We start from the raw sequence: 27,562 nt of genomic DNA on the forward strand, positions 1-27,562 counted from the left end.
TTGGAAAACTTGCAATCCATTTAGTAAAAAATAAAATAATAATAATTTTTTTTTTTTTTTTTTAACAAACTAATATAATAGTGGTTTTATCTACAAATGCATGAGAACTGTAGATAAGCATGTATAAGGCCTTAATGCAGTTGGAAAAAATGACAGCAGGCAGATAGAGATGTAGATTTACGTACTCCTCTTCTCACCCTTCTGCCCTCACACTTGATCATTTTTGTAAGGGTGGGTTGATGGTATGTAAGGCATAAATGATAGTCTGCAAAACCCATCAGTCAAAAGACTCATCTCTTTATTTCTGCCTTCATTACAACAAGGCATGTCCGTATGTGGGTGGTCCAGAGTGGGAAAGAGGGAGGCTTGCTCTTTTTTGAAGGGAGAGTGGAAGTGCGAGGAGAGCGAGAGGGAGAGGGAGGGAGGGGAAGAAGGCAGCTTGCTCTTGGACACACATCTGTCTTGCAGATGTGCCCTCTGCCGTTGCTTGAATCAGGAAAAAAAAAACATTTTTTCTTAAAAAAAAAAAAAAAAAAAAAAGGAAAATTGGTGCTAAACAGATCTTTATTGTCTGGGATTTCGGATGCATTACAATACGGATTATAGTCAGTCTGAAACTAGAGCCATGTTTCTCTGGATGCTCCGTTTTGAAAGAAAAGGGTTTGGGAATGATGTAGTGTGGTCCCCTACGTGTTTAAAATGGAACACCTGTCCAAATATTATTCTGTCCTTTTGGGGAGGACGTAGAGAAAGGGAGAGATGACAGAATGAAGGAGAGACATTGGATTGGGTGCAAGAGACGCTATGGAAAGTATGAAAAGAAGATTGTGTATTAATCTGGGGAAAAATTCTGAGTTGAGAAAGGAGGACAATCAAACAAAACTGAATCCAGAATTTGAAAAATGTCTATGCAGTTTCATTTTTACATACAAATCAAATCCTTACACCACAATCATTTTTAACACTGATATGTAGTGCTCATATAAAAGGTGATAAAAATGGACATGTCCAGCCAGCCTCATGGGCTAACATGGAACTGATTTGTGCTCCCATGCTCATCAGTACGCCGTCATTAAATTACAGATGCTGATTTTGCTGCTTTGGCCATCAGCTGAAATGTGGCGAAGGCCTTGTGGTGCTCATGCTGGTGAAGAACAGTCCAAGTGTGCATTCCACATATTTCTGTTATCATCACTGTCCCTGTGGGTTATAAAAAAAATGCTGAAAAGCCAAAAGGAAATAAACAGAATGACACACACTTTCCCCCTGAAGCTTCCATCCATGTTTATTTACATCCACATCCTGCATACCTTTACAAACCCCAAAAGCTCTGACACACACACAAAAGACTCATAATCATATATGTGAATCATAACACATCACAGTATTCAAATTGGACAATAAAAATTCCTTCTTTAGCAAGAAAATGGTGTCATCATAAAACTAATTTATATGTGGAAGCAAGAGTTAAGTAACTGCAAGCACTTTTGGAGCAGAAGAAAAATAACTTGGCTGAACCTATTAAGTGATGATAGATATGAAGGTAACGATCACCTGTAAATTGTAATCTACACCCGGGGAGTTTGAGGCCTCCACATGGAAAATGATTTGCATAATGTCAGGTCTGTTGGTCTCTAAGTTATATATTAAAGTGTAACCTGTCTGTGTTTTATCCACGCAACATAAATCAGTGAGTTGCTGTTACTGGCCTGTGCAACTACACATGCTCAAGCCAAAACATACTGCTGGTGATTCACTATAAACCATGTTATTCTTTTTAAACACACCAGTGTCCAGTGGCCAACTCAGTAAGAGCGAGTGAAAGTCAGAGAGAGAGAGAAAAGGAGGGAGGGATGGGTAATGCACCACCCATCTGGAGTTATGCTCCATTATTTAACTAATAATCTGCCTTTATGAAAGAGAAAAATCAGCAGCTCCGTCTCTTTTCACATAATTAATGACCAGATTTTAAACTGAAAGTAGTACATTTCAAGGAATCTAAATTATTCAATACATCAGTAACCAATTATCTCTATCTAATGTTGTCTTAATTGGTATGCGCAAGCCACAAGTTACAGTTGAGTGCAAAATGTTGTACCCCCATGATTTCTGGGTGAAGAATGGAAACTGTGGCTGTACAAACAAATTCCACATGATATCCTACAACACGACAACAATCCAAAACAGAAAGACGGGGAAAAAAAAACCAACAAAAAAAATTGTTTGGAAAGTTTTGTTACAAATCTTTCGGTCTTCAGACATGACTTGGAGAAGAAAATGTCTGGCAGGGTTGCAACAGATGTGCCAAGAAGAATAGACAAATGGTGGCCAAGCAATATGAGTTCTAACTGATATTTCCAGTTAAATGAACAATGATGGGGCAAATAAATATCTGGCACGGTTTTAATGCGTACATCAGGAAGGATTGTGGGTAAATATGACAACAGAAAGGATCCAAGAAGAACATGAAAGGGAACGGAGGCGGATATAAATGCAAAGGTCAGATGTTCACTTTACTCGTGAATATTAATCACACTGAGGAAAAAAAAATTGGAAACACTTGATAGTGACTTTTTTCACCTTGAATAACTTGACATACAGTCTTTGACACTGTAAACAAAAACCTTGTTATTATCAATTTCTTTGTCCTTTATTTTGTCCTTAAAGTTGTTTTTAAAACTTTTACCTTTCAGCTAAATATTGAAAATTTTTTGGGATAACACAACACTGAATTTATATTTGTTTAGAATTAATTTATTAATGATCAATAATCATGTTCATTCATTTATTTATTTATTTTTGCAATTGACCAATTTTCCCAAACTATAGTATTTGTCCATGTCTCACTAAACGTTTGTAATAAAATTCACGTCCATGTGTATGTGCATGTGTGTGTCTTTTAAATACTCAATAAACTGTGAATACAAGAAATGTAAATCCTAGGGAACACCAAAAAAATGATCCCTGTGGCACACTGAGCGCTTATTTATGTACACACACCTGCCGTTAGCTAACATTTATGAGACTAAAGCTCGCTGAGGAAAATGGCGATGTTCATTTATTGCTTTTCGGTTTTGCCAAGTACAAGAATCCCTGCCAAGCCTATGAGGTGTGCTGTTGAAACAATATGCTGTTGATTTTTAAAAGAGTTGCATTGTAACCCGATTTGGTAATCGGTGGCAATTAAATTCTTGTTTACCCAGGCAGTAAAATAAACAGTTATAAAGGCTGAGAGCAGCAGAAACATCGACCAACTCATGAAGTGTTTTGAATAAAAAAAATGGCTGCATGTAATCTCACCTGAAATAACAGAGAGGTTTACAACTATTGTGAGAAACAAAGCAAAAAGCTTAGTAATTAAAACTCACAACTTCCACAATCAAGGCTGGGTTGAATATAATAGGTGAAAAGGTCCAAAGCTTTCCAGAAGAAAACCACAACAGTCAACAACTTCTTACAGACACATTCAACTGCCATGGAATTTGTGATACTTCCGTGATTCATCACACGACATAGACTTTATGCAAAAGCAGTTGTACTGACACTTAGGATATAACTGGTACACAGGGAAATAACTTGTTCAGTTAGCCAAGAAGACTATCTCTTTTTATGGGTTGCCATTTGGAAGATGAGCCAGATGCGTTCTTCCAGATGTCAGCAAGCCTCAGGAAAAAAGCCCAAGGATATTTATACCGGTATCAACTGATGAACGCATTCCAGACAAGAAGACCATTGATGGACAAAAAGCAATTACATGTAAAGAGTTTCCCTGATCGTACAGAAAAGCACATCAAGAGACCAGTCAGTGAAAGTTCTTGTGGGGATCATGTCTGCAGTGCAGCAACATTTTAAAAAACAGAAGACAAAGTAAAAAAAAAAAGCTGTGCACACTCTAGTTTTAAAGACTGTTGCGGTTCTACCACACACACATCCCCTGAATCTGGCCTTGAGAGATCTTAAAGAGAGACTAATGTGAGGACTAACAAGCCTTTCCTCTAAATCACTACAGGACGGGAGCTTAGCCCTGCTCTGAGTAGAGCTTTGCCTGATTAATCATGCGGGCCTTGCAAACTGACAAGTGCAGCTTGTGTGGTGAGACTCTCGTTTGAAGTCAGGGGCCATACACTATGTTTGAACATACAGCAGAGAGACCCCCGCTCTTTTGTAACGGACCCTGTCTTGCGGTTTAAGAATGGCTAAGGGTCAGGCCAAAGTAAGCACACTTTTCTCCACATTGGGAGAAGGTTCTTTATCTAACTATAACACTAAAATAATACGGCATGGCTCTAGCCAGGATCAGAGCTTCATCTTACACCCAGCCACATTAATTGGAGACAGAAGTGAAAAGTGACAAGTCGTACTTTTTAACATTCAATGTCAGCTTGTTCAGAGTGTAGTCATACAGTTCATGGTCTGTATCATCTGGGTCAAAAAAAGTTGCTCGATCAGGACTTTCCAGTCAATCAAAAGACAATAAAGTAACCACATCAAAGACAAGTAGAATTCTAAGTGGGGAAATATATTAGGGATAAACCAGGAAGACATTTTGTCCCACACCTACTACATAAGTATGAATAAGCTGCCAAAATAAGTGACTAAGCCATAAGGCTGGATCTGAAAAATCTGTAAGCACACTAAAAGACAAATCAGGCATTGTCTGATGTTTCATCATTTGCGTGGGGGTATTATCTTGTCACATCACTTCAAAAAGGGAAACGCAAAACATGTGCTCACGGAGCCTTGAGCTAATGAGTGCCGCAGGGTTGAAGGAGGCTATGCGGTACCACCCCACAGCACTCAGCAACAGTTCCACTTAAATCCTGTTTCAGTCTGACACGCTCCAGCTCCGGCACAGTAGAAACAGAGGCCCTGAGCACTGCTCCAGCGCACAAAATAAGAGACAGTGAGAGACAATCTAAAGACAGTATTCAGTCCCAAACACCAAACCTCTGATTTGCAGTGTGGTCCCTTTGAAGGCAAAAATTCAACACGGGAGGGATGGAGGGAGTGCAAAATAAGTGCATTTAAAGAGTGAAGATTTACAAAGCAGCAGGGTTTCGGTTTTCCACTAATACTATACCAATAGATGTACAGTATCTCAAGGCTAGTGTTTTTTCTCATTTATAAAAAAAAAGAAAATGGATCTATGATCTTTAAAAATCTTTTACATACATTGCCTGATCTTGAGATGCATATCTAGATTAATGCTATGCCTAGAGAGAACGATAAACATTACTGAATACAATATGAAAGGATTATTATCTACTTAATCATTTTACATATGCATCATGCAGATGTTCATGGTTTTGGGTTGTGGTCTCCAGGCCATCACTGTGGGACTGGGGAAAATTGTGTGTATGTGTATGTGTGTGTGTCTGTACATATGCGTGAGACAAATGAGGAAGAAACAGACATACTGTGGCCACTTTGAAGTGCTTTGAGTTGGGTGCTTAGAATAGACATTGGGCAAAAAATGAAAAATAATTGAAGAGGGTGAACGTCTGTCTAGCAACCACCAGTTTGCATGTGTGTGTGTGTGTGTGTGTGTGTGTGTGTGTGTGTGTGTGTATGTATGTGTGTGCATATTGTCCTGCCAATCCCCCAGACTCAAAATGATTCATGTGTGCTGACTATCAAGCTGTCGATCAAGGCCTGTAAAGGAATTGAAAAAGAGAGCTGCAAAAAAGCACAAAAATAATACTCTTTATATGTCACACAGCCCTTTTTTGTGGGAACAAGACACGCTTTACCACAGTAAGGTTATAGTAGGGTTAGGTTACAATATCCCCATATATATAGCTATATATAACATTTATAAAATTTAGAAAAGTGAAGAAAATATGTAGAAAATAATTTTATGAGAAAAAACCTCTAATATGTTGATCACAAGTCCTGTGTCTGCTGCTGTCTTTCAACCCAGCTTACATCTTTGTTTTTTTTTTTACAGCTTTGGCTTTTCTCCATTTATCTATCTTTCCAAGCTTCCTGGCCTCTTCCCCTATCTCTCTTGCGATATAATTTATTTATCCTCAACATTAATAGCTGTATAGGTTAATAATGACAGAACTTCACATTAGCAGCCGGGATTCTAATGATTTAATTTATTTATAGTCCACACAGCCCAGAGAAGAGAAAGGTATTAGTGAATCTAAAGGGGAAATTGAAGGCTGTAAACCTCATGGAGGGACCTACTGTAGTATGAGTCTGTGAAATTAGTAGCAGATTGTAGTGAATGCAAATCCCTAATGTCTGAAACAAAAATTAAAATATAGGAACATGCAAAGCTTTACTGTGTGTTACTAAATGCGGTTGTGTTTCACAATCATAAATTTGTACACATTTAAAAAGGCCATCAATGAAAAGGCAAAGTTAGTTTAGAAGAGTGTTTGGGTTATTTTTGTATAATTGTGTTCATATGGAATTTGAATAAATTATACTTGGTCAATATAATTTTGAAATGTATTTTAAACATGACATGAGGTACTAATTTTAACACAGTTCTGGAAACGTATGTACTAATATACCCATAAGAAACTTGGCATTAAGTTATAAAATCTGCAAATTGGACATAAACTTGGACATGGAAGTTTAATTTATGTCAAGATTTGTTTTCACAGATGCTCAAAGATCTACTCAGTAATATTCAACCCCTTGTCCTCTTAATAACTTTATTGTAACACTGTCAGATTGTTTCTCATCTCTTGCCTCTTTTTTTCTTTTTTTTAATTAATTAAAATATATATATATTTTATTTTATTTTATTTGTTATAATGCCATACATTACCTGTTTTAGATCAGATGTAAGAGGGAGTGTTATTATTGCCTTATGTTTCAAATTATTGACTTTTGGAATAAACACACATTTTATTTTTTAGTTCTTGAAAAAAAAGAAAAATTTAATATAAATAGCACAAATAACTATTTTTACACAAACGTATGCTTACATTATATACAACTATATTATTAATTTAATAATGAACCCACATGGTCCCACACTTGTACCAATCCCACCCTTATTCAGACACAGGTACAGTGACAAAACATTTCTTTAAACATGAAGTACATTTCACTTTCAAGTAAATCCCCCCACCACCACCAAACGAAAATCTACAAGAAAACTAAATATATAAAACAACATGAATATTAGAAGCATCAGTGTCTACTGATTTAAGCATCAAGGACCTTCAAGCCAAACATGGACTTAAGACCTAAACTGGAAAAGAAAACTGAACCACATTCCTTTTTTCAAAAGCAAAATTCAGAATTGTCAAATTAAAGCCACAGATTCCAACAAGCTATCTGAACCTAAAAGCAGAGAAATTGATTTACTACAATAATCACACATCCATCTGGGAAAAGCACTCAAGCACATAATTAATAAATCTCTAGATTTTTCCATTTCAGTCTCTAGACAACATTTCCTCATCAGTCCACCTATTTCCAAGAAGTGTCTTCCTATTTAAACAAAACAAACAAAAAAACAGACACCATATCCCAACATATTTTATGAGAAGAATTTCCCGTTCTTTTTTTAATGCCTGACAACAGATGACCAGAGAAGCACATTGCCAAATCATATAAAGAGCTCTGATGTCACTACACTTATTCTGTAACCAAATAAGGCAAGTCCATTTTGAGACCCTGCTCAGGTTTCACTACAGTTATGTATCATTAATCAGCTTGATTATAAAAATAATAAGCAAAGCTTACTAGGTTAGAATTTGTAATCACAGCACTCAAAAATGGAGACATTCCTCAGTAAATATCAAACACAGACTATTTAAACTGATCCACTGTTACAACAACCTCTTTCCAAAAAAGACATTGGGTAGAACAGAATGGTGTTATCATGTTCTTATTATTTAAACACATTTAATTAAACATTACATGACCAATTCGATGCAATTAATATATCACCCATTTTGTCTGTTTTTAACAATTAACATGATCAGAAACATTTAACTCAGCAAGCACCAAATTCATACATCGCATCAAATCAGTGTATGGTATGTCGCTACATACATTAACAATCCCTGTTTGAATCCTCAATCCATTTTATAACAACTGTACTTTCACTGAACAAAATCTGAAACAAAGTTTCTGTCTTAGATCAAATTCATTTGATGCCTAAGTTAGACGTTAACCTTTAAAGAATAAAATATCCAGGAATTCACATTTTTAACAAATGAAATGACTTAACTTGCTTACGTACACATGCTGAACAAAATAGCAGACATTTGAAAAGATGGAAAGACTGAACAAATTACCATTATTTTATTTACCTACAAATATCTACAATCTATCTACAAACATAATAAATATTATTTTAAAATATTATATTTTTTTTCTCCTTACCTTTTTCTTCTTACCAGACTTTACTAGAAAAAATATATAAAAGAAACCCCTCAAATGTCATAATTTACTCTCCAAAAGCATAAGCATCTCTAATTTTATTATTATTATATTTACTCTACATTCAGAACTGGACAAAATGTACAAACTTTTCCAGTTTAGGCAACAAAAGACTCTCTGAATCATACTGTATAAAATAAGACATATATGCTTCTTATGTAAACTCGTATTAGAATAGAACTTGCATTATACTTTTAATTGCATTTATAAGTCATAAAAATAAAAAGACATTTTGTAATTTTGTATTTATGAAGCACTGAATGGTCAATATTTACAAAAGTAATAATAATATTAAGAGGTCCAACTGTCAACTGAATGAATTTTACAGTGTATCCTACAGTATATTATAAGTTATAATTATAAGTTGTATCTAACTATAAGGTTTTTCTGTCTCTCCTGCAAGCAAAAAAGTCATAAACTCTTTGTCACTTTGTGAAATTCTGATAACTGGCCTCTGAATGTCTACTGTAGTTATATTTCAAATAAACTATTAATTTTGTTTATACTGTTTATAATGTTAAACAAAAACAATCTATTGGACATAAAATATTTTCTTATATTTAATTTGGTATTTGCAATTTTTTATTATATATATATATTATCACTGTAACAGTATACATTACATCCCCCAGAAAGATTATCATGGGTGGGTAGCTGCCATTTAGGGTAATAGGCTCATACTGATTATTATTTCAGGCTGTATGACTTCACTGAGAGCAATCTTGATCGTTTAAATTATGGCAAGTTGTAGCATGATGCCCATCTGCTCCTAGCTTTAGAAACATGACAGCAGTGCCGATGACACGTTTTTACATTTCATACTGACAAGCGTAGCTGTGTTTGTGTGACAGACAGGGTGGTCCTGCTCTGACGATTACGTGGGACTGTCACGACGACTAAGTCCCTAACACCCCGTTCCATGTGTGGCATTAAAAAACATTAACAAAGGCAGCATTGACAGTGACCCTAACTCTCCTCTGACCTTTACACACGTGCTCACACCTCACACATACATGGGGACATATGTACACACATAACTATTACTTTCTCTCACTGTCTTAGATCACACACACACACACACACACACACACACACACACACACACACACACACACACACTTGTACTCTCTAACACACTTTACACATAATTGCAAATATGCACACATAGAATGAGAGACTAAGAGAGAGTCAGAGATCCTTCTTCTCTTCTTCAACCTCCCACGTTTAAGCTTGGTGGAATGCGTCTCAGGTGCAAGGGGTGTGCTGGTTCAAATTAGTGGAATATAAATTAGCGTGGCTTTCCCCCTCTTCTGTCCAAACATTCGCTGTCTCCCATTCCATGCAGCTTAAACCCCCTTTTTCCTCAGCAGTAAAACTCTCCATCGCTCTTTTTGCAGTTGACCTCCCTCTTTCTTCACTTTCGCTCTTCTCTCTTCGCCACATAAATTTCTGTTCTTTACAGCTTTGTGTATATATGAACTCACCAGGCGTGCTCCACAACGTCTCTTTAAGCATTACCTGCATTTTTCCATTCCCACCCAGGTGAATAAATACGTTATTTAAAATCGGCAATTAAACAAAGTCTCAGTTTCATTGTAAAGCATTACCAACAATAATATGTACATGTTTTTTTCATCTGAAATATTGGTTCAGTACAAATGGACATAGTGTGAATGTGAGGTTGACATCATCAAGGCTGTGAGAGATTTTACTTGCAAAGTCAGAAGCATGTGGGAACCAAATTATGCAGAAGCGCTAGTTTGAAGTTCTCCAAGTTGCTGGAAACAATCAACTAGTCAACCAATTTCCCAATAAAACTGCATGACAATGTATCTGAGGGAACTGGGTGGTCACATCGAATATTAATTGGTTTTAGTTTTTCTTTTTTTTTTTTTTTACTGTTTTCATTTTTTTTCTCCTTTAAAAGATTTCCTTTTTACTGTTTCTAAAATAATTTATTTTTACTATTTAAAGAAATAACTGTTGTTTTTTTTTGTCGATTCTGGACTGCCATTTATTTTTATTTATTTTTTTAATAATTGAGTGGGATGCCATGACTCCAATTGTCTTTGCTACGTTTTTGAAAACTGAACAAAAACTAGAAATCCCTCTGACATAAACTAACGTCTATTTTCATGCATTCTGAATTTTTTTGTGCTTTCACTAAGTTACCTCATAGTATACATTATTATAAATTGACACCGTTCAAATAAATGTCTTCCTACATATCCATCACCAATATATTATAACACACACACACACACACACACATACACTCACTAATATTTCATCATGTTTTTTTTCCTTAGTCCAAGTCTTGGCACCTGTCATCCTTGTGTGCACCATGCCTGTGTTCATTGTTTATAACTTCGGATTGCAGCTTAACCGAGAACATAGTGCACCAGAGCGAGGAAATATACTGAGCATGTCCTCCTGGAACAGCACACGTCCACCAGGATCAAATGCTCCTTAGGTGTTTCCACGTGCAGAAGTCTTTATTTTCCTATCACTGTTCTGCTCTCACTTTTACAGCGAGCAAGACCTTGGCATGCCCTCAGAGCAGTCCCTTTACACTTGTCATGAGGCATGCTGAGATAACACGAGGCAGGCCACTTTATGGAGGTCCGGAGGTCGAGCTGTGAGACAGGCCCCCACTTATATTAGAAGAAAAGTATGGTTCAGGTGCAGGCTGGGGCTCACTAAGTGTCACAGAGAAAGATAAAGAGCAGAAGGGAGGATTGTACTAGAAGGAACAGGAGAGTTAAAATATGGAGGAAGTGGTTACTCTGTAACCTACACACAGCCTGGAAGGAGTTGAAAACTTTAATACCTCTTGTGACTTCGAGCAACTTGTTCAGTTTCCCTGAGACTTACGAAATGGGCATTGCAAGATGTACAGTAGTCCAAAGTAAGCATACTAGATGTGAATTTCAAACAAGCAAAAGAATTGTAAATTAGGATGGTTATGTTTATAAACTGCTGTAAATGTTCATTGTGTTAAACAAAATAGTAATTTTTATCAAGGTGCCAAATAATACAGGATAATGCAACTGCAAATATAGCATATTTCCAGAGTAAAATGTATACCTCAGCTCCAAATTCCTAGATCCTAGAACACTATTTTCACAACACTGAAAAAAGTGATATATTAACTCTTCCACTTTCTACACATATTTGACCTTGCTCCGGTGTCCACCCCTTCAGGTGACCTCTAGACCTATTCGATGATACTGACAATCAGATAAGAGGTGCACTTTCACCCCTGTGTAGATCTCTCCAGCTGGGCAGGTTAGCAGTCTGGTCCAGTGTTACGGCCGATATGCACAGCCTTTAGCTTGCTCGCTTTCATGTGAACTTGCGGAATGTTCATCTCCATCCATCTCATTGAGGGAAGAACAACACTGGCTTGACTTGGCATGTGATAGTGTTTGGCCTGTGCAACACCTGCAATGTCCTCCAGGGGTCCCATCAATCACCAGAGCTTTGGAGTTAGCCAAGACCTGCCCCCCACCTAGCGCAACACTGCTGTGTCCATAAAAGAGACTGACTAAAGCGGTGTCACTGTTTGTGTTGTGGGTTTATCTGAGGGCCACTTTGGCCCAGGGGTCTAAATTTGATAGCGCTCTAGCTTTACTGTATAGTTGTTATCCTACAGCAGATGTTTGAAGGGCTATAACATACAACAAAGAGTTTCTTATCAGTGGTGCAAGCAAAATGTATGGAAAATGTATTCATGCGCTTGAATGATTGTGCAGTTAATACACTGGCAATAGTTTTCATTTCCTAATTTATGACTCAATAGCTGTTTTCCATTCCTCATAAGCTCCAGCACACTTGGAGACCACCAGTGGAAGTGGGCACAGAGACCAACACAATCTGTGATGGTGTTCCCATTTCAAATAGCAACTGTATTGTGTCATTCAGCGAAATGGCTTATTAAAACTCAAACACTCTGCTACTTTTGGCTCTAGCTGCAGCACACCCTACTGTCATTAGTTACTGGCACATAACAACTGCTCGAATGTCTCCGAGTCCTGCAGCAGACACCCTCCCAGCTAAGTTGTGCTAATTTCAACACAGTGGCTTTCCCTGTTGTTCACATCCTCTAAAGCTGTTCCAGACATCTGACAAGGCCTCATTTTATTTATTGACTTCATTTCACTCTGAGGGTAGTTTTTACATTGCCCTCGGGTGATGCGAACTTAATGTATTACCGATCCTTAAACCTTCCTTAAGTGTTTAAACACCCGAGGTACTGACGCAGCATCATGGAAGCGAAAAACCACGCTGCAGTTAGAGAAACCAAAACACTTCAGCAATATCCTGAGCAAGGAGAAAAAAGATTAATGCATGGGAAGGAAATCGAGTGATACATGGGAATTACATTGATAGAAAAATAGATTGTAAAAAATAGAGAAGAGATACAGAAATAAAATCTAGGGATCAGCTAGAGAAAGAAAATACAGAATGTTACAAATCGTATAGCTTTCGTGTAACTTTCAAAACAGACAGATTTGTGATTACATTAGGTTTGTCTGTAGTCTGTTAACATTTGTTTGTCCAAATCTCTTTTGCACTCTGTTCTCTATTTACACTCTACCTAAGCTAGAATCAATTTAGCCAGCAATTCTGTCTGGTCAGTTTCAAATTTTCTTTCAACTCAAATACATTTTAAGAGATAGCAGATAAAGGATTGCTATAGAACCTGTGTTCTGGAGCTGCATGCAGAACATCAGAGTTAACTGTGTTAGACAAGTATTTCATCATCTCTACTGTTGATATTCAAGTGCTTCCTCTCCTTAATTGTATTTTTTCCCCTTGATGCATTAAAGTGATTGGATTTTGTCTGTCCTGCTGTCGAAACCCATGGTGCACACCCATAAAAAACAACTTCCCCACAACAGCTTTTTCAAATTTGGGGCTTACAATGCTCTGCCAAAAGCCGCAAATTACCCCCCTCTAGCAGCAGCGAATTAGGAACAATTTTCTGTTTGCTATAAAAAAAAAGAAAGAAATGGGAAAGAGAAAGATGAGGGAAAAATATAGCTTGCACTAGAGACCACCAAGGCAGGCAGCAGTGAGATGACGAGCATGTTCGCCTGCCGTCGGTTTGGGTGGCAGGGTGGTGCTACAAACACTCACTGATCCACACAGTAATCAATGCATTTAAAGACAGGGAAGGTTTTGGCTCTTCGCGGCTCAGCCATACCATGGCTAGGCACAGGCACTGTAGTGTTTATGTTCTCCCAAATGGGCCTTTATCCCTCCCCCCCTCATTGATAGGCCCACCGCATAGAGAACCAAAGAAAGGCTGGCATATTAATATCACAGCTGAATGGGTGGCAAGCATTTTATTGAGCAGATTTGAGGTCATGACTGAACTGAGATGTGGGCCAGCACTATTTGAGGTTGGTCTATTGGATTAAGCAGCAGAAAGAATTAAATAGGATAATTTTTTTTTTTTGCTGCAAAGACTGAAGGTTGGCTGTGATGTATGCCAATCGAGTCCAGCTCATGATTTTTTCCTCTCTGGTGTTCTTTCCAATGCCCTTTAAAAATGTAGTTCCAAATTTTTATTCACCATTGCAAATGTGCAGGAAAATGTAGATAGGAAAAATCATACCAGTGTATTGGGTTATTTAAAGCAGGAAAAATTAACAATCTTGTTCTCTGTTGCATTTTTTTACTATTGCTGCTTCAAGCCCCAGCCCATTATCATGGCAATGCCCAATAGATGAGAAAAAGCACTTCATCTTATCCCAAGATCTGTTAGAGGTAGCATGACTATAGGCATGTCAGTGTAACCAAGCTAGACCCATTAAGCATACCGTAGCTCTAATCAAAGACCAGGACACAATGACCTAGCTATGACACCTTCCTGCCTTTTTGTTAATTACGGTTCCTGTTTGCTTTCTGATCAAATGACAGCCGGTTTTTAGTCATGACAGGACTTGTTTAATGGAACTCATTTAGGGTTGACATGGCCTGGGCCTGAGGTAAAGGGAGGGGGGCTGCTATGGGTCACGTCATCTGTTTTTGTCACTTTGATTAAATTGTTAAAAAATTAGTCAGGAAACAAGCTTTTTGAAATTTTATTTTGTTTTTTATTTTGTTTCAGATATGCATTGAAAGTTTATCTGCATTAGCTCAGAAAAATATCTTGACTTTTAAAACTTCTTTTGTCAATTATTAAAAATAAGAAGGAACGCGAGGGAGCAACAGCATGGGCATCAGGGCACCATCTGCAAGAGAGCAGCAGGGTACCATAGAGGTTGGGGGGAGACTTTGTTGGGGCCAAGATTGTGGAGGGGCAAGGTTGGGGGGGTTCAGAACCACACTCCACTCTTTGGAATACATCATATCCGGACATGCTGTAAAATACAGCTTGCCTTTTTGGTCTCGCAGATGTTATAATGAGGCTGATTGGATTGGAATTAAACCCAAATGGAACAAAGGAGGTATATTTTGATGTTTGCTAGGCCTCTCTCCTCCGGGAGGCTGGGAACAGGTGGCAGAAATTGGGGCCTTTCTCTGCACCAGAAGTCAATTCAACTCCCTTGCAATGACTGACTAAATAGAACAAGAAAATGGGCTGTTCTGGAAAAGCAAACAAAAAATTTTCTTAATAGGCGTAATCTTAGGCACAATTGTTCTTTCCTTATCTTAGACCCTTCTGTAATGTTGATTGCTGTGACTGCTCTATTTATTTATTTATTTATTTATTCCTCTCCTGTAGCTGTTGGCGGCAACTGTAACTGAGGTGTGAGCTCATGTTCCTTCTGGGTGGCTTTCCTGCTGTATGTCATTGTCATGTGCTGGCACACACGGCTTTGTGGAAGATTGAGGGCTGCAAGTGGTAATAAGGGATGTGGGTGATCCCCGTTTCACACACACACACACACACACACACACACACACACACACACACACACACACACACACATGTGGATAGAAAATGTTTAAGTATTTTAGTGTAATTGAACCTCTGAACTATATGCTGATCACAGGTCCTGTGTCTGCTGCTGTCGTTCAACCCAGCTTACATCTTGATTTTTTACAGCTTTGGCTTTTCTCCACTCATCTATCTTTCCTTGTGATTTAATTTATTTATCATTAATTCCTTCCCTTTTGCTTTAATGGCATTGTGCACTCAAACTCCTATGGATTCCACAAGTTTGTGTAGAACCGTATGATAAATTTTAGATCAAATAAATTAGTGTCATCTGAAGATATGATTACATAGAAGCTTATATGCACAGCTTATACACACAGCTTAGATGCAAAGCTGTTAACATGGTCAATATCACAAAATGTATTACATTTAAACAAAGACCAGGAGTATACATATATAAGATGTTTTATTATTTTTTTATTTTTTTATTTTTTCATTCTGATTAAACATTGGCTGTATTTATTTTAACAACTAAACCTTTCAGTTTATTTCCAAGTTTAAATTTAAAACAGATGGTGGATGGTTGACTAATATTATGTCCCACTCGTTAGGCTATAACAACTGATTGAATCTGATGAATCTGATATTACAGTCTCACATGCACAGACCTACTACACAACCGGACGTCTAAATAATGAGAGGAAAAACACCTGGTCTGATGAAATCAAATTTGTCAGAATGTGTCACCTGGATAAGCAGCTGACAGTTATTTTTTTCGTGATTATGTGATAGTCAGGTAAACATTTACCAGAATCTAGAAGGAATTTTTCCAACATCTTGTGGAATCCATTCCATGAATAACTGAGGCTGTTTTCAGAGCAAAAAAGAGGGGTCTTACTCAGTATTGGAAAAAAGTGAACAGAAAAGAGCATGCTGAAAAGCACTTACACTAATTTTCTAGTGTGTTCACATATTATGCACATGCAATACGTGTTTTTTTCTGTAATAGACACACATATGAATGTACACTTAAATGTTAAATCAGTTTTAACATCCATACATGTCGGGTACATACCTATAAATTGAGGTACTAAACACCATAGGTGGAATGGAGTCATCTTGTCTTTACTGGTGCTGGCATAAAAAAAAAGCAATGAAATTAGCAATGAAAATAAAGATAAAAGTAACAGTGTTGATTTATAATTGAACAGAGTTCAGTTGGAACTGGGAAAGAGAAAAGACAGAGATAACTGCCAGAAAAAGCAAAAGTCAACTCCATGTGTAGTGTGTATGAAAGCTAGCCATTAGACTTTGTGCCAGAAATACATATTTAGAGACTGGATAAACTGGGAATATGAACACAGTGTGAGTGTGTATGTGCTAGTGTGTCTAAGTTAGTAATTAAAGAGCTGGGCGAGAGTTATGCGCTTTTGATGTTTTGTGCCCTATTGGCAGCTGCTGAAGTGATGACACCATCCTCCCTCATCGCTCTTCAATCACCCCTGCTTTCACTATTTTCAAAGATTCCTTCACATTACTATTTTTTTTAACATAATAGATGTATAAAAATTATACTTTAATCCTATCCTTGTAGAACATCACATACATGTCACATTTGATATATATATATATATATATATATATATATATATATATATATATATATATATATATATATATATATATACTGTGAAATTAAACACGTGACATTTTGTGATTAGTTGTGGAAAAAAAATAACATATTTTACATTTATAGGAAAATAAAACCCAAATACAATTATTTACGCATGAAGGTACACATATGACATTTCTTCGAAACATGTTTTTGTAATCATTATTCCTCAACCGATTATAATTAACTATATGCACAATAAATTAGTTATAACATCTGTTTCATATTACAAAAATGCATGGCTGTGACAAACTGAGCAGCCAAATAAGAATGCATATTACTGGAGCTTAATCATTAAATGCATATTACTGGGCCTTAAGCTTCTGAATTACTCTGTTTATGTCGTCTATGACTCAAACAGTTCCAACTCAAACACACAAAAACATCCTGTGGTGCAGAGTTTGTCCTTTCAGCAAGCAACCATGGCAGGAGTACAACATCCCATGGAGCACCTCCTCTCTCTCTCTCTCTCTCTCTCTCTCTCTCTCTCTCAGCTCTTTGATTTAGGCTGTTGTCTGGAGGAGGAGATTCACCACAGTGTCTGAGGGATACTTTACTTTAACTGTTTAGCTTGGCATCACCAAACAGGAACGAGTGGTCACTTCTTCAAGTCAGGCATGTATGGACTTTGAAACCCAAACCTGGCCGGCCTGCATCAGAGCGAAGATATGAGTTATGATAAGTCATAGCTGATAAACCATGGGGAACCACAAAGAGATGTGCAGCGTTTTTACTGGCAACCCCGCTGTTAAGGTGTCACACAAATAGCTATACATCATATTCATAACGTCATTAACATGCCTAATGTGACTTTGATTGAGCATACAGTGGGGTTTTAAGGGATGACATATTCAATTTGAGACTACATATTTTGGCCTTATTATGATAACTGCCTTTTTTACAAGAATTGACTGATTTCCTGTGGAGTTATGGGTCTTCCTAGACATTCCTTTACACATCATTTGAGAGTGTGCATATGAGTTACTTGAGAGCTTTGATGGTGGAGATGTGAAGTTCATATAAGGCAGCGCGTAGAGCGGAGTGGTTTTAGAGGTCAGAGATAGCCTGGATTTTATTATTCTGTTGAGACCAGGTTAAATACAGGGAGTCATTCCGAGCAAATGACAGAGAAATCTTTCCATTACTATTCCATGCAGTAGGAGTGAAAAGCTGTGTGTGATCCAAAGACAGCTGCAACCTTCCAGCAGATCACTCCATTCTCTTTTCTGCTGTAATACTTCTTTTATTTTGTCAGGTGCAAAAGTTTTGCTTCTCCGTAACCTCCATAACCAAAGTCTTTGACTATCTAAAAAAACTGCTTTACTGACTCTCTCTGACTGGCTGACTTTGTCTTTGCTTATTTTTTAAGAATTAAACCTCATGCAGAAATGTAGGCAAATCATGATTAATCAGCTGAAAAGTTTATCAAATAGAAAATAAGGATGAGTTTCGATGAGTTTCCAAGTTGAGGCATACCAGATTCCAGAAACTCTGAAGAAGTGCAATTACTGTTACCATCAAGATGAAGTTTTTGAGCTTTTATATCATTATTTGTAAAATAATCAAGAATAAAGAGATTGCATTTATATATATATATATAGTGCTTAAAATTGAAACCTAAGGAATTATCCCTGCACCCTGCATTTGTATCCCAAATTTTGTCTGAAAGCTGTTCAATATATTCACAGGCAAATATAGTTTACTTTATACATTATTCTTTTGCTTTGTTTACTAAGTGTAGTTAAGATTACTTAAGTAAGTCTGAGTATCACATTCACATTTCACTGATCTCGATATTGAAAAGTTTCACCGACATAGAGAAAGGCAACGCAGGAAAAATGCGTAAAAGGCATTTGTTTTCTGAAAAAAAAATTAATAGTCTCAATATTATTCAGCCGAATTTCCTGTTGTTTCGTATCAGTTTTTAATATTTATTTGACTCGAGAAAGCTGTGGTTGCCAGCGCGCGTTGTCCATATAATCAATCAAGCAGGGGTTAAAAAGGTTTTAAAAACTCGATGAGAGAGAGAGAGAGAGAGAGAGAGAGAGAGAGAGAGAGATAGATAGATAGATAGATAGATAGATAGATAGATAGATCTAATAAAGTTGTCTGATAATATTGTGCCGATCAAAAATAAATTGTAAAACTAATAATAATAAAAAAAACGTTACAAACATTCCGCATAAAGTCAAATAAAACAAACACAGTCGTCTCTTTTGTGAAACTTAAAAAAATTCCTATGAAAAATGCACACATCAGTCGTAATCAGTAAAATAAACGCTTTTCGGTTGCCTTTTATTTACTAATCAGCAAAAATAACAATTCAAAAAAGCATGCGTTCATTATTATTATTATTATCATCAGTGTTATTATATTATTATTATCCTCCCTCCCATTTTTCTTGCCCTTTAAACTCTTTGCTTTAATGCAGATTAGGTGCTTCAGACTCTGCATGTGTGCCGGAGGCCTAACACGAGACAATCAAGTGATTTTAAACTCTTAAAGTGTGTTCTGGGCGTCCAGCTGCGCACGCACACACACACACACACACACACACACACACACACACACACACACACACACAAAGTTCCGCCGGGGCTTGAAATGATTATTCATAATGTGCGCTTTGCGAAAAATATGGTCCTGGTTATGTGTGATACGTGTCATATTGTATATTTTTAAAGACCGTTCATAGAGGGCCATTTCCAAGAGTCCACGGATCACACTCACATATATAAACACATAGACTCCAGTGTCTAATAAACTAGATTTCACATTGGTATAAGTGTCTATTGCGTTTCTGCAAAGAAATAAACAAAAATCATCAGTCTGTTCGCATTGTGTTCACGTGTGATATATGTCGTACTCATTTTAATTGAGTTTGATGGATCCCACAAAATATCAAACGGGGAGTTTTTCCTGCGTTGCCTTTCTCAATTCGGATGAAACTAATTATTTTTTTTTTCATTTTGTAAATGAAACTTGTTTATTATTATTATTATTATTATTATTATTATTATTATTATTATTATTATTAAGCGTTTAGTTCACAGAGCTAATGAAAATGAGTCAAGCGCAGTGTAACGCGTGTTTAAAGATAATTCAGAATAAGAGGGAAAAAAGTAAAAAAAAAAAAAATCAGTAAATCAGTACAGCTAGTCAGAGAGATAAACTTAATTAATAAAACGCCAAATTTCTGACAAAATATTTTATTTTATGCTTCAGTTTAAAATATAATTAAATGAGGCATAAAAAGTTTGTCATAAACAAAAAAATCATGATTCTTTTAAACAAATGGTTAAAAAGAAATTCCCAAAAAGCCAAGAGGAAATTCGTCAGTTAAATATTTTTTTTAATTCGCAGTTTTGTAGTATGAAATGAATATAAGAAAATATTTCAAGCAAAACGAGTCTTTCTTCAACAACAACAACAAAATAAAATCCAATTAATTCAAAAGGGAATAAATGTCCAAAGTTCAATCTCCATGAAATGCCACCAGAGATATTCGGATTTCTCCCTCTGTAAGCACATCAACATGCCAAAATTTCCTGAGAGAAATAGAATAATGAAACCAAACGCTGCTAATCAACTACACTGCTCATGTACGCGTGTTTATTGAGCGCCTCTGAGCTGCCTGTCAGGTTCTGCAGTTTCTGATACTCATACTGCAGGCTGAGAAACGGAGGAAAGGCGATGGGATGGAGAAGAGCTGAGGGCGCATACGGGGAACTGTGGGGAAGCGGGGCTGAGCTTAAAGACTCCACACTGAGCGTCTGGGATGGAGGGAAAGCTTTATGTATTGAACTCCGCGAGAAGAAGGTCGACAGCGCCGGAAGGACGGTACCCGGTGGAGCGCCTGGGACGCAGGTCGCCTGACCGGCATGGCGGAATCCAAACGGATAGACGTCCATGCTTGGTAAAGGCACACAGGACGCTCCAAGGCCGTACGCGCCGTACGACAGGTTGGGAAAAGCGGACGGCTCTAACGTGTGATCCTTCAACAAACCGAATCGGAAATGCTGCCGCTTGAAGCGTTTCCTCCGCCGCAGGAAGCTGCCATTCTCGAACATGTCCGCCGAGTTTGGGTCCAGGGTCCAGTAGTTGCCCTTGCCCGGGTTGCCCGGCTCCCGCGGCATCTTCACGAAACAGTCATTGAGCGACAGGTTGTGGCGAATGGAGTTCTGCCACGCCGGGAACTTCTCGCGATAGTAAGCGAAGCGGTGGCTGATGAAGTCGCAGATCTCGCTGAGGGTGAGACGCTTCTTCGGGCTCTGCAGGATGGCCATCGTGATCAGGGCGATGTATGAATACGGTGGCTTTACTGAGGCGCCTTTGCCTGCAGCTGGAAGGCATCTGGAAGACGCAATGTCTTTCCCATCGCTTTCATAATGTCTGGAAGAGAGAGACTCGGAGTTGAATTCAGCCTCGGATACAGCTGGAGGTGAGGTGGAGCAGCTCTCTTCTGCCGAATCCTTGCTCCCTTCTCCTACCACGTCGATAACCAGGTCGTCCATTAAATCCGTATCCAAAGTCATAGTCGCAAATCCACAAATGTGGTCCGATTTCACCTGCCTCACGAGGTGGGAGAAGTTCTGAATCGAAACTTTGCTCACCAAATAGAAACCAATATAATACCTCAGATTGATGAGTACTGATCAGACTGGGCACAAAAAGTTTTACAGAAACTTGCAGATCCACTTCAAAACAAAGCTGTTCCACAACATTGGAGCCAGAAGAGGGAAAAAAAGCTGGTGACGCTACGAGCTACGTTCCTCTACGTTCCTCTGCAGTGTCCAGCATCCTCTCCAAAGCAGCAGGATTTCCTCTGCGCTCAGATCAGGTGACCATGATGTCATGATAAAGTGTGGGCAAAGGAGATCAACTTCAGCGGAGCGGAAGCACAACAATCCTCAACAACCTCGACAGTCTTTACAAAATCATAACCATAAACATACCGCAAGGAATAAACTGTGTAGCGCACATTGTGCTGTAAGATCAAACCTTTCATTATATTATAACACCAGAGAGAAATACTCAGATGCAATGCAAGCCTTTTAAAGTTATTATATAATATAATTGTGCGGAACAACTTGCGAATATGCGTGCGTAATAATCTTAATAAATATGATCGCATTTAAATAAATTACAGTCATGAATTTATTCGGTATTAAGCTTCTTCTTTTTTTTTAAATGACCACTCGGTTTTACCGTAATATTGACTTGTTTCCATTTAAGAACACATCACGTAGCTGTAATAGCCTTTACGCAGGTTTATAACACATGCAATGTCAAAAAATAGACTATTACAAATGTATTAATAAATAGCAAAGACAAGAATAACAATATAATATAACAATATATAAAAATATACGCGTGGTATAATGTGTTTTTTTGTTTTGTTTTTTTTTGCTTTGCTTTTTTTTTTGCCTATAATTCATCCATACAGATTTTTTTATTATCTTCAACACCATATTGAACTGGTTCAAACACTGCAAACTGACTGATTATCTGTTCTTTGTAAAGACTCTCAATGACGTGAACCTCCAGGACTCCTGAAAACTGGAAAACTGGAGGCAAATCGATCTGATTTAAAGGACACATGATGAGTTCAACTGTGTTGGTATTTAGCCGAATTTAATGAGTGTTAATAATTATTTAGGCTTTGTTATTACTATTATAATTATAATTATTATTAAAATAATAAGAACAAAAAGAACAAAAAAAAAAGAAGCAAGAAAGTAAGAAAGAAACAAGCCTGGAAGCATCAAAAGTGTTATCATATGTTCACAGTATACATTTTTTTTTCATAAAATCTGGCATTGATATAACCAATTTAATGCGCAATAAAGATCATTTACAGTGAGGTAACTCTGGAGAGTTTTCACCTGATCCCATGGTTTTTTTTCCCTATTTCTTTCTCACTCTCTTAATACAGAATTTGATGACTCGGCAAAAAAAAAAAAAACAAGTCCATCATGTAGACTAATCCCGTCGGCAGGTGGGATGAAAGAGAAAAGATCATTTCGGCGATAAAAACCAGCCGGAGTGTGTGTGTGTGTGTGTGTGTGTGTGTGTGTGTGTGTGTGTGTGTGTGTTACCAATTGAAAAGGCCTCTGCTTGGTTGTGTTTAATTCTGCTAAGTTTTCCCCCCTCTTTTGTTTGGGATGCTCACATTTCCTGCTCGTAATCGTTATCGGTCCCGGACATTGGCCCGGGTGGGCTGCAATATTGCAAAAAAAAGCTGCACTGGATTTTCCCAAATCTATCACGCATGTGCTGATATTAGAAACAGGTCCGACGCGGCGGAAATGCGCGCGAGGTTTGGTTTCAATCACCGCCAGAGACGGAAAATACACAGAACACATACAGAGCTACATTTCTATCTGTTGCAGGCAAGAAGGAGATATTAATGTTTAGTCCTTCAGCTGGGAATCCTACTTATTTAACACGACACAAAATAATGTACTCGAGAATGAATACAGGCAGATTTGCAGTGATCGGAGTGAAATCATTACAACTCAAATACATTCAAACCCGAGCTGCAATTAAGTCGGATTTTATCAGATGCTACATTCAGTATAATTAGGGATCAAATATACCAAATAAACTCGAAAAGCTTATATACAGATTTTGATGTCCCTTCAACCATTTACTGAAATGAAAACAATACGTTTGTTAATAACATTTATAATGAGTGGAAGCATTAAATTAGAAACTTTTTTTTTTTTTTATAAAAAATATAACTAAATAACTAACTAACTAACAACAACAATAATAATAAGTGTCACCGGGAAGCATTATACAGAGTAATATAGTAGGTTAGTATATTATACATATTACAATGTACAATTTTTATGGCAACACAAAATCTAAAAGAAATTACAAAAAATGATGCAAACGCACATATAATTCTTTTTTTTTTTTTTTTTTTTTTTAGAAGTGTGCTATTTTATTATTTCTGACTTCTTCTCTCAGCTGTCTTACTGGGGCTTTTTTTAATGCATCCTTCAAGCCACAACATTTTACAAGACACTCGACCTTCCTAAATATATAATTTTTGTGGCATTCTGTGTGTATGTTGTCCATCACGTCCAGTGATTTGTGGCCTCGATGCTTATTCTCATGCCGGACATGAATACTTCCTGCAGTATTACTAACTGAGCCGAATGAACAGTAGAGACAAACTGCAGCATGTTAACTCATACAGACCATCCGCACACTTGTGCAATATGGGAACTATAAATCTTTCCAACAACACCACCCTGTAGCATGCAACAACAAAAAAGCCCATTTCTCTGGCTGTTTTGTGGAGGCATATGAACGAACCCTGGCCAGGAAACACTGAAAAATCTGCTTGTCCCGATCTCTATATCTTTACAGCTTGGAACCTTAAAATAAACATGCATCGAAAACCAAAACAAAAATCCCATTCGGACAGATATAATAATCATAATTAGAATGATGATTTGAATCAGAAATTAATAGGCATGCATTTCCTTTGATCATTTAATAGATTTTTCTTTTATTTTTCTTTAAAAAAAATAATAAATACTATAAAGCATTTCTACCTCCTTAACTGGTCCGAAAAAAAAAAATACTAACTAAGAAGGCAAAGAGATTTTTGGTGTAAGAAGCGTGTGATAAATTATAATTCGTAACTCTTCCATCGTATTCAGTGATTCGTTTTTATCGGTAATAAAATATATTAGCAAGGTGAAGTGAGGCAAAATGGGGCAAATAAGGATACAGCAGTGGGCGTGTCAATGTTTTTTTTTAATAGAAAAAGGCATGACGAGCGTCCTGAAAAAGAACTTTTACTTTTTGTTTTTCATAAAAATCGATTGGATCAATATTGGATCTATTGAATACAAAATAAACAGACACTAAAAAGAAATGATAGAAATAATATGATATAATACATTATAGCCATGCATTCTCTGAACTGTTCATTATTTAGAAATATGATGGTGTATATTTGAAACAATATATTTTACAACATCAATTTTCTAAAGACTGGAAATGAATAATGTTTTAATAATGGTGTACTGTCTCTTGTAGCCCTGTGTTGTATCAGTTGTATGTAGCACATGAATCCTGTGTTTTCTAATGCAGCTGTATATTATGGTTGAAATGACAATTAAGACACGTGACCTGAAGTCTGGATTTAAAATATTCGTATGTAGAAACGTTCGTTTAACTAAATCTTGCAAATAGACTTATTAACGCAGATTATTCAATTATACATGTTTATAACTCTGTACTACTTTAAGCAAATATACACATTTTGTCTATTTAAAAAGCTTGTTTTTTCTTTTTGGACATTCATAACCTTGTGTTGTGCATTTATTTGGTTATTTATCCGATCATTGTATGCTTATCCTGAAAGGGAAACATTGACACTGAAAATATCAATCAATCTATCTATCTATCTATCTATCTATCTATCTATCTATCTATCTATCTATCTATCTATCTATCTATCTATCTATCTATCTATCTATCTATCTATCTCTCTCTCTCTCTCTCTCTCTTTCGCTCTCTCTCTCTCTCTCTCTCTCTCTCTCTCTCTCTCTCTCTCTCTCTCTCTCTCTCTGAAACTTGTCCTGAAAGCAGGACTTCACACTTAAAATGATACACGTATTTCGCATGCATTATGTATGTATGTATGTATGTATGTATGTATGTATGTATGTATGTATATGTATGTATCTATCTATCTATCTATCTATCTATCTATCTATCTATCTATCTATCTATCTATCTATCTATCTATCTATCGACATAAAATAACTATCTGGCCAGATAGATACATATAGATACGTTGAATTTTAACTACTTTTGGTGTTAAACTTAATAACACTACATAAAAGAGGTTAGTTATGACGGATTAGTTTTTGCTGATGCTGTTGTACGTATGTTTTTCAGTGGAGGGCGCAAGTGCATAATGACTTTTTTGAGCGTCAATTTCAGTCAGGTGCGCCGCCTGCCGGTGATGAGCCTGCATGTCTTCCCTCACCACATCCATCCTCAGCATTCTCCTAAAGATATACCCCATGTCCCTCCTCTGCACATGTCCAAACTATCTCAATCTCACCTCCCTCACCTTGTCTCCAAAACGTCCTACATGCACTGTCCCTCTATTAAACTAATGTCTAATCCTGTCCATCTCGTCACTCTCAACGAAAACCTAAACATCTCCAGCCTATAAATACTATATAAAACATAATTGCTTAACTCCATACTTGACACCAGAGAAATATTATTTTTGGTGCTCGGTGTTATAAAGCATACTATAAAAATTAGTAAACAATACTCTGTATATCCTATGGGTATTCACCTACGGTCAGTTATACAGTTCAAATGAACGTATTTTAAGAGCAATAATTCAAATACTTTCTGTCAGGTTAGAGATTACACCTGACATTTCAGTGGCTTTAAGAAACAACATCTTTTAGATTTGATAACAAATTAAGCAGAGGTGGGAAGTAATGTATATTTTTCTGGTATTAGTATTTTACTTCACTATTTATTTTTTGGACAACTTTTTACCTTCACTCATTAGATTTCTTTTACACAAATATCTGTATTTTCCACCTCTTACATTTTCAACACAGGCTTGTTACTTTAGGTTTATTCTATGTGGTAAATTGTCAATATTTTTTCTTCTAATTGTGCAGTTTCTGCCCATCAACCCATTTCCTGTCAATGCGTGGCTTTTTTTTATCTATCACTGGTGTATCATTTCCTGGCTCACACACCACAGCGTAAATTACTCTGTCTTTTTCTGATCGTACAGATTAGAGCAATACACCATTTGAATCTGTAAAGGGTCTACTTTTTTTTGTATTCACTTATAACAACAACAAAACACTGTGCTTTTGTAATATAAAGAAAACAGATGCTCTCTGCCCTCTCTGTCTCTGTCACCTCTCTTCACAGACACATAAACAAAACAACCCTAAATCTCAGTGGATACTTGCCTTACAGAAATAATAAATATATAAATAGAAAGCTCTAAATGTCACCAAAAACAAATATTTTTTGATTATGTAACCTATATGAAAGGTAGATGTAGTTTCTGTGGTATCACCTCATAAGCCATCTGTTTGGAAACAGCAAAGGTTCTGATTGTTGTCTTGATGATTTAGATCATTTAAAACTCAATAATTACTTTAAAACATTCACATTATTTTGTTTTCATGCTCTAGGTTGAGTATTGTTTCACAAATAATAAACATACATTTGCATTAAACATTCATTTTTGTCCATGCCTATGTTGATTAGAGTATTAAAAACTTGAAAATAATTAATTTATGGTACATTTAGAACAGATAAAAATGTGCGATTAAGCTGTGATTAACCGTGAGTTAACTCATGACAATCGTGCGATTGATAGCGATTAAATATTCTTTAATATTTTTTTGCGATTGATAGCCCTAATATTAATATGACTTGAAGTCCAGTTACCAGTGTGACACTAAAACAGGAAGTAGTAATGGCTACTTTTTCTTAAGCACATGTCAGAGCCCAAACCTCTTTACTTTAACTTTTTAAAACATGAGTATTTGTACTTCTACTTAAGTGAT

At 36.8% G+C, this 27,562-nt stretch overlaps 1 protein-coding gene and 1 long non-coding RNA gene across 2 annotated transcripts in view; both read right to left on the bottom strand.

Moving 5' to 3' along the window:
* Positions 1–8: 8 nt before the first annotated feature.
* LOC124396633 overlaps positions 9–27,562 on the bottom strand; it is a 52,469-nt gene continuing 24,915 nt past the window's right edge. The window contains exons 2-3 of the long non-coding RNA XR_006927815.1: positions 16,380–16,438; positions 9–1,200 (exon numbers count right to left, since the gene is read on the bottom strand). This is a non-coding gene — a long non-coding RNA (uncharacterized LOC124396633). The remainder of the gene's footprint in view (positions 1,201–16,379; positions 16,439–27,562) is intronic.
* Positions 20,244–21,858, bottom strand: foxd7 (forkhead box D7). The gene has a single exon (XM_046865794.1). It carries the CDS (start codon positions 21,509–21,511, stop codon positions 20,558–20,560), a length of 954 nt encoding a protein of 317 aa, XP_046721750.1. The 5' UTR covers positions 21,512–21,858; the 3' UTR covers positions 20,244–20,557.

This window comes from Silurus meridionalis, chromosome 14, assembly GCF_014805685.1.
Source record: "Silurus meridionalis isolate SWU-2019-XX chromosome 14, ASM1480568v1, whole genome shotgun sequence".
Lineage (NCBI taxonomy): Eukaryota > Metazoa > Chordata > Actinopteri > Siluriformes > Siluridae > Silurus > Silurus meridionalis.

Bases quoted from the DNA above. Each gene is read 5' to 3' on its own strand.
- foxd7 (XM_046865794.1), bottom strand. From the start codon at position 21,511: ATGACTTTGGATACGGATTTAATGGACGACCTGGTTATCGACGTGGTA.